This window comes from Akebia trifoliata, chromosome 3, assembly GCF_017979445.1.
Source record: "Akebia trifoliata isolate Shusen 1 chromosome 3, ASM1797944v1, whole genome shotgun sequence".
NCBI lineage: Eukaryota > Viridiplantae > Streptophyta > Magnoliopsida > Ranunculales > Lardizabalaceae > Akebia > Akebia trifoliata.
This window is the reverse complement of record NC_141377.1, coordinates 34,300,997-34,317,726: the sequence shown is the minus strand read 5'-3', so window position 1 is coordinate 34,317,726 and position 16,730 is coordinate 34,300,997. Positions and strand designations below refer to the sequence as shown.

General features: G+C 34.9%; 2 protein-coding genes across 3 annotated transcripts; both read left to right on the top strand.

Moving 5' to 3' along the window:
* Positions 1 to 824: 824 nt before the first annotated feature.
* On the top strand, positions 825 to 9,600 carry LOC147406538 (putative 12-oxophytodienoate reductase 11). Of its 2 annotated transcripts, none has more exons than XM_086434614.1 (5): positions 825 to 987; positions 3,496 to 3,636; positions 4,153 to 4,283; positions 7,523 to 7,678; positions 8,783 to 9,600. In XM_086434614.1, exons 1-5 carry the CDS (start codon positions 923 to 925, stop codon positions 9,379 to 9,381), a joined length of 1,092 nt encoding a protein of 363 aa, XP_086290740.1. In that variant the 5' UTR covers positions 825 to 922; the 3' UTR covers positions 9,382 to 9,600. The 2 variants fall into 2 exon arrangements, with proteins under 2 accessions (XP_086290740.1, XP_086290741.1); XM_086434615.1 differs by having other exon boundaries at positions 832 to 987; positions 3,501 to 3,636.
* A 1,730-nt stretch (positions 9,601 to 11,330) lies between these two features.
* On the top strand, positions 11,331 to 16,140 carry LOC147406537 (putative 12-oxophytodienoate reductase 11). The gene is made up of 5 exons (XM_086434610.1): positions 11,331 to 11,645; positions 12,674 to 12,814; positions 12,900 to 13,030; positions 13,843 to 14,019; positions 15,260 to 16,140. Exons 1-5 carry the CDS (start codon positions 11,557 to 11,559, stop codon positions 15,886 to 15,888), a joined length of 1,167 nt encoding a protein of 388 aa, XP_086290736.1. The 5' UTR covers positions 11,331 to 11,556; the 3' UTR covers positions 15,889 to 16,140.
* The last annotated feature ends 590 nt before the right edge of the window (positions 16,141 to 16,730 follow it).

Genomic DNA, 16,730 nt, shown 5'->3' with positions numbered 1-16,730 from the left:
CATAACCCCCAAATTTAAAACAACCCTTTAAATTTCGTGGAAAAATTCAAATTCAAGAATAAAATAAAATATTTTCTAAAAACAATTTTCTTTAGGTTTGATCCAAGGTTTTGAAATTAGATGGCTACCGAACTTCCACATAACTCCCAACTTTAAAATTAAAATTTAATAATGAAAAATAATTTATTTATTTATTTTTAGAATGTATTCTTCCATAGTTTATAGAATTTTGCCCTCTACAACCCTGTAGCATCAGATCATGATTTTAGATGCCACAAGTTGAGCCAAGAACCCTTAGTGATGATGAAATCCTTACTAACTTTGTAAGGTTAGTTAGACTCAACAAGAAATGTTTCCCATAGAGTCTACTAACTTATAAGATTTCAACTCTTACTGAGGGTTGTGACATGATCCGATGCCAGAGTTGTAGAGGAAACTTTTCTATTAACTTTGAAATAAAAATTAAAAAAAAAAGTTAATTTTATCATTGATTTTTTATTTTAAATTTGAGAGTTCGTGAAAGTTCGATAACCATCCTTTTTCAAAATCTTAGATGAAGTCTAATTCTTTTTTTTTCATCCGAGTTTTTCCATGAAATCTAGAAGGCCGTGGTGTTGGAATGTCACTGTAGTAAATTATTTTAGGAAAACGACCCTTAGTAAGACTTAAAACCTTACTACGTTAGTAAAGGAAGTGTTTTTTTTTTTTCTTTCCCATGAGTTTGGAGTATGGACACAAATGGGTGAATGATAAGGTGACGTTTGTATCATCCTACGTCGCACAACTACAATAGGTTAGACATTGCCTTTAACCTCTCATTTCACTTTGCAGGACAACAAATATGTGCTTTGGTAGGTCTTATTAAATCGAGAGAGTAAGAGAGAGAGAGAGAGAGAGAGAGGAGGTGAAATCAGGAGATTCCATGAGCACTAAAGTAATCCCTCTCTTGACTCCATACAAGATGGGGAAGTTCAATCTTTCTCACAGGTTTGTAAACTTTCTTACATTTCCTTCTTAATTTTGTCTTGCAAGTACGCATCAAATTCTATTTTCTTTAAATTTAGTATCATTTTGACATTTTCCCATACTTTTTTTATTTATTAATCTAAGCAAGCTTTGATTATTATCAATTTTCTTTTAGTATATTATATGATTATTTGTGGCTGTTGTTTGAGTGATCTTGCTTTTTTTGGGGGGTGCCTCTACGCCAAAATCAGCCTGTTTGGTAAATTGTAGCCATTAGAGCCTACTCTCTCACTCTTTTTAAACCCCATTGTAAATAAATTTCTCAAATCCCAATCTTGCTGATTCTTAATGAGTGTTGATACCACAAACATGGGTTCAAAGTCCTGCTTTCACTATTTTATCCAAAAGTAGGTGCATTTGGTGTGTCACTTGGAGTTGGGTTAATCCCATCTCAAATAAAAAATGGGCTTAAAATGGCGGAATTGCCAAAAATTTAGAGGTGCAAGCTTATTAAGTTGGTGAAGTTTGCAAATGGTGATTACCACATGTATGGGTTCAAAAATCCCTTCTCGAATTCATCGCTGCGCATCATGATTCAAGAGTACCACATGAAAGCTCTATTACACATATTCAAATTTCTTCGTAGTCTTGAAAACAGCATTAATGCTCCAACTCTTTAGCTTTTCTTTCACCGATTACTATATTAATTTGATTCCCCTTAAAACCCAAGATCCAAGCTTCAATGACATCAAGAACAATTTTTGACCTTGATAGATGCAAGTTTGAAGGAGGAATTATAAGTGGGAGTGCTCCAAAAGGCTGGTGATTAGAAAAGGAAAAAAGAGCTTCTAATACATTGGAAACTTGAAATTGTTGATGGTTTTGTAGAACTCTATCAATCTTACATGTTCAATAAGTAAATACAGTCTAAAGAGTTTGCAGGATTTTCCTTCGAAGATTTTGTCTTTAGATGGAATGATCTTTGTAATCATTGATGCTTTATTTTCCTTCTTGTTCTTTGTGAGGCTTCCTCAGCCTCCTTGTATTTGTTTTTTTCCTTTATCAATATATTATACTTTTCAAAAAAAAATATATAGGCTCCATCGTTACATCATACAAAGGAATGTTCATTCATTCAAGAGCATTTGGATCTGCAACTTTCCTTACAATCTAGAACTGAATTTACCCGATCGGTAACCCATGGGTCATTAACGTTTCTTTACCAACCTGCGAAAATCATACCAAAGCCCATACTCAACAAAGATTAGGAGTGGAAATCTTAACACGACCCGCGAACACGACTCGAAAACGACACAAGTTAGTGGGTTTGGGTTAAGCTCAATTGTATTTGGGTCATAATAGTGTCGACATGTCTAACCTATATTTTAAATGGGTTGTGATTGGGTAAGGGACAACAACCCGCTCAACCTGTTTTGACCCTTTTATGTTTCCATTTCTTTTTTGCTCTAGTTATTTTTTTATTGATTATTTCTATTTTATAGGCATGAGTTTAGAGGAATGACGGTGACAAGGATGGAGATAGATTATAGAAGAATGTTTTTTTTTATTATTTTTTTGTCATGGGTGGAGATATGTAGTTTGTGTATAAGGTTATGGACACATTTTTCTTTTTCTTCTTTTCCCATCCCTTTAATTGGTTGTGGTGCATTTTTTGGTAGTGAAACTTTGTTTATGTTGATGAATATTGGTTTATGATTGTGCGTCTTTATTTTTTATTAATGGTATTTTATTTTTGGTGGTGGAAATTATTTTTCCACTTGAGATTAGAATTTTATTGAACAGGTTACATGGTCAGGTCGGGTCAGGTTACCTATTTAATAAATTTGTCAGGTTCGGATTTAAGTTTTTGACACGATTATTAATGGGTTGGTTTTGGGTTGGAAATTTTTTTAGAATACCCTTATCTCAACAGGACACGAACACAACCCGACCCATTGTCAACCCTAACAGAGATATAGAACACCACCATAAAAGCTTTCTCTAACAAACAGAGGAATCCAGTACTTGATCAGACTTGCAAAGAACATTAATATAACACTTATGAATTAGGGTTGGTGCTTTAAAGAGGTCAAATTACACTTTGTGTTCTAACCATGGACATTTACATGACCCCCAATTTGTCTCATGATACCCAATGCCACAATCCACTATAACTCTTCCTCTATGGTTAAGAAGTTAAAGATACTAATACAGTTGTTACTGTTGCTGTTATTTATTGAAGAGTGAAGGCATCACATTTGGTTATTATTCATTATTAAAAAGTGATATTGTTCTATTTGAATCTCATTTCAAACTTTGAGTTACTTTTTATTTAAATTATTTAATTTTTACACTTCCATTGGAGTGTGAAAGCTGTTACAAAATAAAAATAGGGTCAAACAACCTTCCTTTTTATAAGCATCTTATAGGCCAACTACCAACTAACCCCTGTTAGTTTCATTTGTTTGATTGAGAAATTTTGACACTTGATATTTAAGAAAGCCTTTATTTGTGTTTTTTATTTTGTAGAATAGTTTTGGCACCACTGACTAGACAAAGATCTTTCAACAATATGCCGCAACCACACGCTATCTTGTATTACTCTCAGCGAACCACCAAAGGAGGATTCCTCATAGCTGAAGCCACTGGGGTTTCTGACACTGCTCAAGGGTAAAAATGCAGTGTTAGCAAAATTTTAACTTTTTTACTTCTTCATGTATATAGTTGGGTTCCAATGGCTCATGAGAAAACACATGTTCTCAACCATGTAAACACAGAATTCAATGGTCAAGATTTATTCATATCTTGATAACACACAACTCGATAATACTTATCCTGGTGATAGATCCAACCGTTGGACTTAGTGTTTACAGATAATGTGTTGTTTTCCATGAGTCATTGGAACCATATATGGGTCGGGTTCCGATCTCTCATGAAGAATGACTCGTGAGAAAAAAACATGGTCCCGATTGTGTAAATGTCAAATCCAATGGTTGGGATTTAGAAAACAATCTCAAGGATACTCATCTCGAAGATAAATCTTAATCGTTGGATTTGTATTTAAACATTGGGATCATGTGTTTTTTCCATGAGTCACAGGAATCTGACCCTATGTGTGTGTCTATATATATACATATATTAATTTCCTTAATGTTTTTCTTTCTCTTCTTTTATCCTCATCTGCAGGTACCCAGAGACACCTGGTATTTGGTCGAAGGAGCAGGTGGAAGCCTGGAAACCTATTGTGGAAGCTGTTCATGCAAAGGGGGGTATATTCTTTTGCCAGATTTGGCATGTCGGACGGGTATCCAATTATGGTATGTCCAAAGTTATTATCCTTTTTTTTTTATAGTTAATGTCATTAAAAAAAATTGCTGACTAGAAAGTCAATCTGTGATATTTCACAAAATTTTGGATCGACCAATCATACGAAGACTCATGTATTGAGGACATCCCCAATTTACAAGAGTACTCATGTTAGGCATTGTGCGATTGGTTGATTGGGAATTTTTGAAGCTTGTATTGACTCTTTTGTGAGCAAAAAATTTCTCTAAAATTATAGTTGTAGACAACCCAAATTATCCCGCCCAACTCTGAGAGCACCCGAAAGCTTGCAAGGTAGGGCTTGGTCCCAAAACCCGTCGAAGCCCAAAAGTAGGTCCAATCTGAGAAAAGCCCAGAGGTAAGGACACCCAAATTAAAGGTCCAACCTAAGGCAAGAACCAGGCTAGAAAAATCCTGGTCGCTCTAGGGTATGGACAGGGTTTATTTTTCCTAGTGTGTTCCCTAGGCAAGGACCAGTTTGAATTCTGTTACAATTTTGGGCCCCCCTTTGCCACTTAGCTACCCATTAGGCTCAAAGGATCTCTCACAAGAGATTTTAAGGTTTTTTTACACCTTAACCCTCCTTAATCACAAAGATTATCCCCTTTGTCTTGGCTTAATGTGAACTTCCTTCTTTACCCACCACTTAAGGTTTGTGATCCTTGTTCTATTAAGGCCTTTCTAGAAAATCTCGAGGGTCAACTACCTTCCTAACCCCAATTTTTTGAGACTCAAGGAAAGATAATTGACCATTAAGACCCCTTCCTTGTGGATATCTACATACCCTTCTTCATGGTTTCAATGAAAATTGATGCCCACCAAAGAATTCTTAGAGCTCTTAGTGGAGAATTACTCTCCTAACCTGAAGTTGTTAAAGTGTATGAGAGGGTACTTGACCCCTAAGACCTTCTAAGCTTGAATAATTGCATGCCATTGCCAAGGTTTTTAATGAATTTATCTTCCTTCTCGATGCTTTGAACAATTCTATCCCTCAAAGAATTCTCTAACGACCTTGAGAAAAATTTATACTCCTAACCTTGGTCATCTTGATTGGTAAGGCTCATTAAGGTGTGAATGGTCATCAAGACCTCTTTGATGAAGGGCAATCAAGGTCCAACCTTTAAAATTCTATACAATTAACCTGGACTTGTTATCTTTGGACCATTTTATACCCAAAGGTCTTGAGAACCGAGTTCTTTCCTCCCAAAATTTTGTCCAATTTTCTTCTCAAAAGAAGAAGAAGACTAAGGGAGGAGTACTTTTTGTTTACTTTCATTTACCCCTTCCCACTTCTACTTCCCTCACTCTATTTTCTCCTTTACATTAGAGCCTAGCTACTCAACCCCTATCTCACCTAGTAAACTGGTAAACCCATCCGGAAATTCAAAGTTGGATTGGGAATTAGAAGGAAGGGTGAATAGGACCCTCTAGGAATTTTTTAGAACCCAAGCATGTTGTGTAAACCATGACATTCATATGATAAAGGGCATCCATGTTCATGTAGTGTAGTTTCATTAATGGAAAGATGAGATGAGAGAGTACACTCCCTTCATGCGATGATCCTCACTCTCATTAATTCCATGGCAAGCTCCATGGGAGCAATTGCATTCATAATTAGAAGCATTGTAATTTCTTAATCTATGTAAATATAATCATTACATTGACATCATTTATACTGGTTTGGACATCAAGATGGCAAAGTATGGTTAGGGAGTATACCCTCTTCATGAGGTGATCCCCACCACGAGGAGGCCAAAATAAGCTTTTCGGAGCATTTTGCAATCATACACTTACAAACACTCACTTAGACATATGATGCATTCCATGCATTCATGTAGTTCTAGACAATACCTTGGGGATTTGGGTGAGATATGGTGTTCTCTAAGAGGCCAGTTACCTCCCATAAAAAAAATTGTAGTTCTAGGCAAGAAATTGGTTAAGATTACTAAAGGAATATTCCTACCCATAGGACTTTCTTTAAGTCTTTGCCTACAAAAAGATTTGTTATAAAAATTCTTCACTAAGCTGATGAACCAATGGCATGATGCCACGTGTATTGAAAATGGAAACAGTGATTGGTTAGAGGAGAGAAAATATTATTGGCATTTTAAATGGTTCAATTTTACCCTTTTTTTCAATACATGTGGCATCATGCCATTGGTTCATCAGCTTAGCACAATTTTTTTTAACTGCAAATCTCTTTTCGTTCATGAAAAGGGTGGTATATTTCTTTTGCTAAATTTGGCATGCGGGACGGGTATCCAACTATGGCATGATCCGAAGTTATTATCTTTTGTTTATAGGTAAATTTATTATCTTCTTTCAATTATGATTATAATAGTGCTTTCATTATCTATGAAGTACAATGTCAGATTTAATATAACACACCCCTTAACCTTATTCTCTGCACTGAGTACTCAAGTAAAAGCCTAATCCTCAAAATACTCAAATGTAAATATTCTCACATCTCCAAACTTCTAGCCATTCTCTTTCAAGTCATTTGAAAACATTAATCATCAAGTCTCAAACATTGACTTGTTATAAGCTAAAACCATTCTCCCTCTACCTTAAATTTTGTTTCTAAAACCTTCAACCATCACCAACCCTACACAGTTTATGTGCAAAAAATTCAACATAATCGATGGCAACACTGAAACATAGAGAAAAGAATACAAAGAATTTTTCCGCAGTTCACCATGTTAGTAACCACATTCATGGGCAAAGATGATCTGAGAGGTTTCATTATAGAAAATTGTCACTCTTATGAAAATTTTTGTTAGATAAACCCACCTAGGAGGAGGAGAGGTCCCATGACACACACAGCACATGTATGGGAAAAAGTGTTGTTGTGGTTAAAACATGAGCTCCTCCTTTACTTTGTTGTCGGCACGGTCATCTTCTTTGGGGTTAAGAGATAGAAGAGAAAAGACAATAAAGTTGGAGGGGTATTATTGGAAGAAGGGGATGAGAGGAAAGATAATAAAAGAGGAAGGATATTCTTGAAAACGGGAGAAGACCAAAGGCAATAACGTCAAAAGTTGTCCTTGAGATTCGTAGAGATATTAAATCCCAACCGCTCTTTATTGGGATAAAGATCGAGGCAAAAAGGTATAAAATGGCTAAAATACCCTTCTCTAATCCGATGAATCATTTGATTAAAAAATATAACTTGTTTTTTCAAGTGTTATTATTTCTTTGACACCCAAATCTTCTTACCTGATTCTTCTCGCAGGTTTTCAACCAAATGGGCAAGCTCCAATCTCTCCTACGGACAAGCCATTGCAAGCAGCTGGAGCAGATTTCTCGCCTCCACGCCGATTAAGGACAGATGAAATTCCCCAAATTGTCAATGATTTTAGAATTGCTGCAAGGAATGCTATAGAAGCTGGTATATCTGTCTGATTTTTTTTGCTGAAAAAATGTTTTTAAAGGTTAAGCATGATGACTAGATGTAGGTTTTACATGAAAAGAAGTATAAGATATCAATGAGGAAATTAAAAGAGAACTTTACTTAGAAAAGCTTGCCATTTTTTATTTCTTGAATACTTTTTCAAAATTAATGGACACAGCACCAACTTAATTCAGTAAAACAGACATTATATTATAAATATAAATGGAAACTAATTAACATGTTGCTCTTGTATCTTTGAATTTGAATAGAGAAATGGATTAATTTCTATACATTTCTGGATTCTATTAGAATTCTTATTAGTTTGTTAATCGAAATTCGTTTATTTTAATTTCTTTTGTTTTATGAAATTATTGTATTTCTTTTTCTTGAAATGTCATGGTTTCATATGTTCTTTGCTACCTACACTTTATATATGTTGTATCAATGCTTGAATTTCAACTTACCTGCCATATACTTTTCGACAATTTATCACATACAGATGGAAGATAGGTTTTTCTTCAATATAAAAAGAAATTTCATCTTAATATAAGAAATTAAAGAAATAAAATATAAAAATATATTTTACCAATTAATCCTTTTGTTTGCCAGACAAGTGAGATTCTTAGTTAATTATTAACAGGTGAAGGCAGGTCATGAACCCAGGTCGTGGTATCAACACTCACAGACTTAACTTAACGAACTAAGCACAAACCAAATTAAACAAACAAATGAGGGATTTGACTCATGTATCCTAAAAGGAGCTAAAAAGCTTTCTGCCTTTTAGTCCTCTTCCCTTAGATGTCTTCTTTACTAAGTTTGCAGAGGATCTTTGATTAATAGATTGGCTATGTTATCACAGGCCCAATAAAGTTTCTCCCATTTGTTGCATCATTGAGTAATTCATGTATGTAACTATGCCTTAGACCAATGTTTCTATTTCTTCTATTATACATCTTATTGTAAGATTTAGGTCCTGTAGTACATCTCGCTATAACAATTAATTATAATAGATGGCATAGGCCTCGACCATAAAAGAATTTCAAAGAGCGAATTACAACTTCAGTTCCAACTCTTGCACAATTAATGTTCTTTGATGTGCAGGTTTTGATGGAATTGAGATCCACGGGGCTCACGGCTACCTCCTTGACCAGTTCATGAAAGATCACGTAAATGACCGAACAGATGAATACGGTGGGACTCTAGAAAATCGTGTCCGCTTCCCTCTAGAAATAGTAGAAGCCATTGTCGATGAGATTGGAGCTGATAGAGTAGGGATCCGACTCTCTCCCTTCGCTAACTATATGGAGTCGGGGGACTCAAACCCGGAATCTCTTGGGCTCTACATGGTTGAATCCCTGAACAAATATGGGATTCTATATTGTCATATGGTCGAGCCAAGGATGAAGACGGTGGGAGAGAAGTTTGAAACTCCGCATAGTCTTCTACCGATGAGAAAGGCTTTCAAGGGGACTTTCATGGTTGCTGGGGGTTATAATAGAGAAGATGGTGACAAAGCTATAGCTGATAATTATGCAGATCTTGTTGCATATGGTAGGTTGTTCTTAGCCAATCCTGATTTGCCGAGGAGGTTCGAACTCGATGCACCTCTTAACAAGTACAATAGAGATACTTTCTATATCCCTGATCCTGTTGTCGGTTATGTTGATTACCCATTTCTTGAATCTGGTTCTCATAATTGATTCTTAATGAAAATTAATGTAAGAGTGCTTATGGGGAGTTGCATTACTATTAATTATTGTTGAATAAAGGGGCTTCAGGACTTGATTTAGTACTAGATTTAGATTAAACGCCATAAATTAAACAATAATAAGAGATGTAATTTGATATTTGGAGATGTCTTGTAATTGTTTGCTCCTCTCTCTTTTAATGAAATCTTTGTACTCATAGTTTTGAAATTCTATACTTCTTGCTCTACCTTCGATAGAGGTAAGGGAAATTTGTAAACCACTAAGGATCCTTTTGTAATATAAATGTTATTAGTTAAGGGAGGATAAAGATAATGACAAAATAAAAAATAAAAAAAATCTGTCCAACTTTTTCAAGAAAACGAATCGGAAGAAAGAAAAATAGGATACAATCACATAAAGATTTTACCGCTTCCCTCAAGATTGAGGGACGTCCACTGATCACATCGTTTTCACTATAAAGAGAAAACTTGAAGTTACAGATTACACTCTTTCACCAAAAACAAGAAATATATATACCCTTGCAAACATATCTAGGATTTTGCATAATATTAGTAAAATTATGACAATACTCTTGATTAACTGTACTTTCTTATTGAGTAGTACTATCAAGTTCCACAAACCACAACAGGGGGCATGTCTAAATCACCCATTTAAATATTAATCTTTACGCTGCAACCGTTTATTCTTACAATCCTGACATGTGGCAAAAAAACAGACAGCAAAACAAAGAACATTGTTCATCAGTTGCAAGCGCCTTTTATTATAGAGTATAAACCTGACCTTTGCTTTATACTTGGTTGAGACTAAACAAAACATGAGAAAATAACACAAAATTTTCCATTGGAGTAGTTTATCAAACAATGGGGATATATGATCTCAAGACCATGTTGCATAGATTTGAATCATCCCTTTGATTGAAGAAGAGGGATGTACAATCCATTGAAAAGTGGAGTCTAACAGGTCCCACTCATCGCTGCAAAACAAAACTATAAATCATGAAAAAACATGATTAAAGAGTGGTTCATGGGGTCGAACCCTCACAAGAAACCACTAAATTACTAAAACAATTTTGTTTTTTGTCAAAATTATTAAGCAATGTGTATTTGACACTTAGGAAAATAGTTGTTGTATAAACAATTTGATGAATTTATTTTTATGCCTTTTGAGTTGAATGTACATTCACACATCAAGGGTAAATAAGTATAGTAAATTCATGAAAGGTGAACTCAAATGTTCACAAATAATAAATAATCCCCGACCGACGTATATATGTGGGATCCAACGGTTGAGATTTATTTTAGAGATCCGTAATATATTCTTGGGATACATCTTTTATCTTAATCGTTGAATCTCACACATACACGAACAGGATTGTGTGTAAACATATGAGTTCAATTTTCACAAGTCCACTGATCCTACCCCCGTAAAAATGAGACAATTTTTCTTCAAAATACTGTCATTTTTTGTAGAGCACCTTTATATATAATTAATACATGATAATTGCATTCACATAAGATATCCAAAAATTGAGTCCGATGTTTTTTAAACTCCAACCAAAGCATGCCACGTAACAACGTTTCTATTCCATAGGATTGGGACATCTTACTTCATCTCCAAGTAATCAATAGTAGATTGAAAAAAAGCAATTCAATGTTTTCAACCTTGCTAATGGCTTTAAATTATATTTGAGAGAATTTTCACTCACAGAAAAATCAATTAAGAATTTCATAGAATCCCGCATGACCAATTGCATGAAGCCTAATAAGAATAATCTCATAAATTGGGGATGCTTTCAATACATGTGTGTTTGAATGATTTGTCTAGGATTGACTTCTCTATGAGCAATTTTTTTTTCTACGGTTGAGATTGAAGGATATTTCAGACGGTTGTGTTTGAACGTATTTAATGAACTAAACGTGTGTCCAAGGGCACATAGTAACAAAACCCATAAACGAAACCTTCATTTCACATCCTTCGTGTCACCATATCAGTGATCTTAGAAATGTTTCCCATAGACTTTGGACACAAATGAATGAATGAATGATATGATGACGTTTGCAGTGACATATTGTCTTTTACCGATCATTTTACTTAGTAGTTTGTACAACAAATATGTCAGTTTGTAGGATTCATTAAATCGAGAGAGAGGGAGAGAGGAGCAAAAAAATGGAGGTGACATCAGGAGATTCCATGAGCACTGAAGAAATCCCTCTCTTGACTCCATACAAAATGGGGAAGTTCAATCTTTCTCACAGGTTTGCACCATTTCTTACATTTGCTCCTCAATTTTTTTCTTGCCAAAAAAAAAAAAGCACATATAAGATTGGATTTTCTTTAAATTTAGTATCATTTGACACTTGCCCATACTTTTTTTTTTTAAAATCCAACCAAGCTTTGATTATTATCAATTTTGTTTTTGTATGTTCTATGATTATTTGTGTCTGTTGTTTGAGTGATCTTGCTCTTCTTCTTTTTTTTTTAAATGCCCATCACACCAAAATCACTCTCTTTGGTAAATTCTAGCCATTAGATTCAAGCGTTTTTTCTGCAGAGTTGGAGCCCACTCTGTCACTATTTGTAAACCCCATAGTAAATGAATTTTCTCAAATCTAATGTCAAGAGATCACCAATCTTGCTGATTCTTAATGAGTTTTGATACCACAAACATGGGTTCAAACTCCTACTTCCACTCTTTATCCTAAAGGATGTGCATTTATAGTATCACTTGGAGTTGGGTTAATCCCCTCTCAAAAAAATGAGCTTAAAATGGTGAAATTGCAAACACATTTGGAGGCGTCGCCCTTTTAAGTTGGTAAAGTCTGCAAATAACCGCATACATCGGTTCAAAAATCCCACCTCGAATTCATCAATGTGCATCAAGAATCAAGAGTGTTGGCATTGAAGCTCTATTAGACATTCAAATTTCTTCATAGTTTCCAACACTTAATTCCTACTCTTGAACTTTTCTTTCATCGACTTCAACATTGCTATTATTTATTGAAGAGTCCGAAGCCTCACATTCGGTTATCATTCATTGTTAAAATGTGATGTTGTTCTATTTGAATCTCATGTCAAACTTTGAGTAATTGAGTTCCTTTTTGTTCTTAGATTATTTAAGTTTTACACTTCCATTGTTGTGTGAAAGCTATAGGGAAATAAAAATGGGGTCAATCAACCTTCCTTTTTATAAGAATCTTATGCGCCAACTACCAAATCCCCTGTTAATTACATTTGTTTGATTGAGAAATTTTGACTAAAAAACTTTGTGTTCTATATTTTGTAGAATAGTTTTGGCACCACTGACTAGACAAAGATCTTACAAGAATGTGATGCAACCACACTCTATCTTGTATTATTCTCAGCGAACCAGCAAAGGAGGACTCCTCATAGCTGAAGCCACTGGAGTTTCTGACACTGCTCAAGGGTAAAACTGTGTGTGTGCATGCTCGCGTGTGTGTTTATTAATTTCCTTAATGTCTTTGTGTCTCTTCTTTTATTCTCATGTGTAGGTATGAAAATACACCTGGTATTTGGACAAAGGAGCAGGTGGAAGCCTGGAAACCTATTGTGGACGCTGTTCATGCCAAGGGTGGTATATTCTTTTGCCAGATTTGGCATGTGGGACGGGTATCCAATTATGGTATGTCCAATGTTATTATTATTTTTGTCTGATTGGTAAAGTTAGAAAAAAATTTTGCTTACAAAAAAGTCAATTTGGGATTCCACAGAATTCTAGATCAACCAATCACACGAAGCTGCTTGTATTGAGGGCATCCCCATTTTACAAAACTACCCATGTTAGGCGTTGTGTGATTGGTTGATTGGGGATCTCTGAAATCCCATATTGACTTTTCTGCGAGCAAAAACCTTCTTTTTTATTATTATCTTCTTTTAGCTAATTATGATGATAATAATGACATCATTAATCTAGAAGCCCTACATGGTTTCTGTGCAAAATAAATTGACACAGTTGATGGCAACACGGAAACAAAGGAAAAAAGAACACAAAGAATCAAAGTTTTACTTGGTTCGTTATTTTAGAAACCACATTCACGGGCGAAGATGATTCGAGAGATTTCACTAGGCCTACAATATTGGCCTCTTGTGAAGTCTAAATTTATTTAATTTCCAGACCTTCTAGGAAAATTCAATGTTTATGTATCATCGATAAGAAAACAAACAATTGTGGCCCATAGTTATAAAAGCTAGAATATGTGACTTGAATGTAAGAGGCATAACTTCCCAACCGCGAGAAAATCATCACTCTTATGAAGAATTTCATATTATAGACCCACACCTAATGATCTTGCACTTTTTATTTCTTTAAAAACTACTAAAATCTACTGGGTACATTGCTTTTGGATTTTGGAAACAATGAGTCTTTATTTATATTTTGTACCCTTGATTAACTGTAATTATTCTCTGACCTTCTTACCTAATTCTTCTTCACAGATTTTCAACCAAATGCGCAAGCTCCAATCTCTTCTACTGACAAGCCATTGTCACCCCAAATTCAAGACAATGGCATTGATGTAAAAGATTTTTCGCCTCCACGTCGGTTAAGGATCGATGAAATTCCCCAAATTGTCAATGATTTTAGAATCGCTGCAAGGAATGCTATGGAAGCTGGTAAATTATTTTTGAATTTTTAGAATGATCACTATCTGCAAAAGGGTGGTTAATTTTTGTTGAAAAGTACAGTAAGATTTCATTGAGTAAAATATAACTTTCTATTGAAGATCCTACTATGTTTTGTTTCTTGAATACTGACACATAGCATCAAAATTTTTAAGTAAAATAAATATTTGACTGTATTTAGAAATGGAAACTGAACATATTACTCTTGTATCTTTGAAATAGTGAAATGGATTCCCATTCCTTTCTGGATTCCCTTAGAGTTCTTATTAGTTTGTTAATTAATTTGTATTTTCTTGTTAGTTTATTATTACTTTATTTAATTTCTATGGTTTTATGAAATCTATTATATTTCTTTTTTCCTTGCCTCCGTTTGAAAAGCTCATCTATTTCATGAGTATGTAATGCAAATGGCATAAATATACTGGTCTCAAACGTTCTTGAGCTCCTTAAGAAAATCTTCCAAAATCTCAGTTGATTACACACAGTAACAACTACCTCCACTTTTATATCTTGTGTATCTATATGTGCTTGAATTTCAAATTACCTTCATAAACTTCTTGATAACTTATTATGGAGGGAAGATAGTTGTTTCTTCGGGATAAACTAAAATTTCTTAGGTTCCTAAGTAAGTCTTACAACATCTGAATTCATTTTCATTTGTTTAAATGAGGGAATATCAAACAGCATCATCAATTAGACGTTCCCTCCTTACATAATCCACTCCTCTCAATAGAGGAAATTAAATAAATATAAGATAAAAAGATAACCAATTTATCACAAACTGAATTAAGCAAATATAAATAAGGGATTTGACTTGTGTATCCTTGAAGGAACCAAAGCTTTTTTACCCTTGAGGCCATGTTTTACATCTAACCTACATAAGAATTATTGGAGACGTTTAATTCGATAGGTCACTCCTTGATATTGTGTGTTTCCAGAAAAAAAAAATCACTTGGGAGTTTTTGTTACCTAATTTTGTAGAAACTGTTGGAGAATGCGGGTCAAGAATCTGAAAATTAATTAATTGCAAATTGACATGAGACTTTAAACTTAAGGCCCGAAATTCCGTGTTTAAGATGTTATTCCCTCCCTACTCAAGAGTGTGAACTTGAGTTACAAATGTTGTATCCTTGCCTTGATATCATGGAGATTTAACTATGGTTGGTGAATCCAGCTTGATTCTCATGTGGACTATGTATTTCATTACATAACAATTTTCTTTGATATGCAGGTTTTGATGGAATTGAGATCCACGGGCTTCATGGCTACCTTCTTGAACAGTTTATGAAAGATCAAGTAAATGATCGAACAGATAAATATGGTGGGAACCTAGAAAATCGTTGTCGCTTCCCTCTAGAAGTAGTGGAAGCCATTGTTGACGAGATTGGAGCTGACAGAGTAGGAATCAGACTCTCTCCCTTCGCTGGCTATAAAGAGTCAGGGGACTCAAACCCGGAAGCTCTTGGCCTTTACATGGTTGAATCCCTTAACAAATATGGGATTCTATATTGTCACATGGTTGAGCCAAGGATGAAAACGGTCGGAGAGAAGTCCGAAACTCCTCATAGTCTTTTACTGATGAGAAAGGCTTTCAAGGGGACTTTCATGGTTGCTGGGGGTTATAATAGAGAAGATGGTAACAAAGCTATAGCTGATAATTATGCAGATCTTGTTGCATATGGTAGGTGGTTCTTAGCTAATCCTGATTTGCCAAGGAGATTCGAGCTTGACGCTCCTCTTAACAAGTATGATAGAAGCACCTTTTATAGCCCTGAACCTGTTGTAGGTTATATTGATTACCCATTTCTTGAATCTGATTCTCAGATTCTGATTGGAAATGCTAGAGAATTGGAAAAATGAGTTTTATGTGTCATCATCTGTACCCATTTATTGAATTTATAGATGATCGACATTCGTAGTTGAACATGTAAGAGCACAATGAGGGGGATTTGCATTACTATTCTTCTTGATTGAAAAGGGCTTTAGGTAGTATAAAAAGTGGCATCAGGACATGCTTTAGTAGAGTTTGATAGAATGAGCCCATAATTTGAACAGTGTGAGTCTAGTATTGGAGTAAGTCTATAAGTTATGTAATTTGTTAATTCAAGATGACTTGTAGGGGCTCCTTTCTCCTTTAATGAAGTCTTTTTTACCTATTTGATGTGGTTTGATTATTGCTTTTGCTAGAATAAATATGCAAGTTGAAGGTGTTAAAAGTAAAGAGGAAGATGCCAAAGAATAAAGATTGGGATGGTAAAAGAAGACATGAACAAATTTTCAACAATAGAAGATGTGGCTCTAGATAGAATGACGTTCGGCAAAATTAAATTATTAGTGGAATATAATTCATTTGGTGGACCCCAAGTCTTTGGTACAAGACTGTTAACTAACCAACTACTCCAAAAGACTGATCTGTCAGAGAGGGCAAGAACTATGAATATAAGAGGGTCATGAAGCTTAACTAAGGTATGACAAACCTAAGAGTGGAGGAAAATATATACTCAATACTTCCCCTAACCCATAAGGGTGGAAAGAATCGAACGTGGCCTATATAAACCTAGTGCTCTGATACCATGTTAACCAACAAACTACTCTAAAAGATTGGTCTGTTGGAGAGGGTGAAAACTATGAATATAAGAAAATCACGAGGCTTAACTAGGGTATGACACACTTGAGAGCAGAGGCGGAGCTAGTAAGGAGCT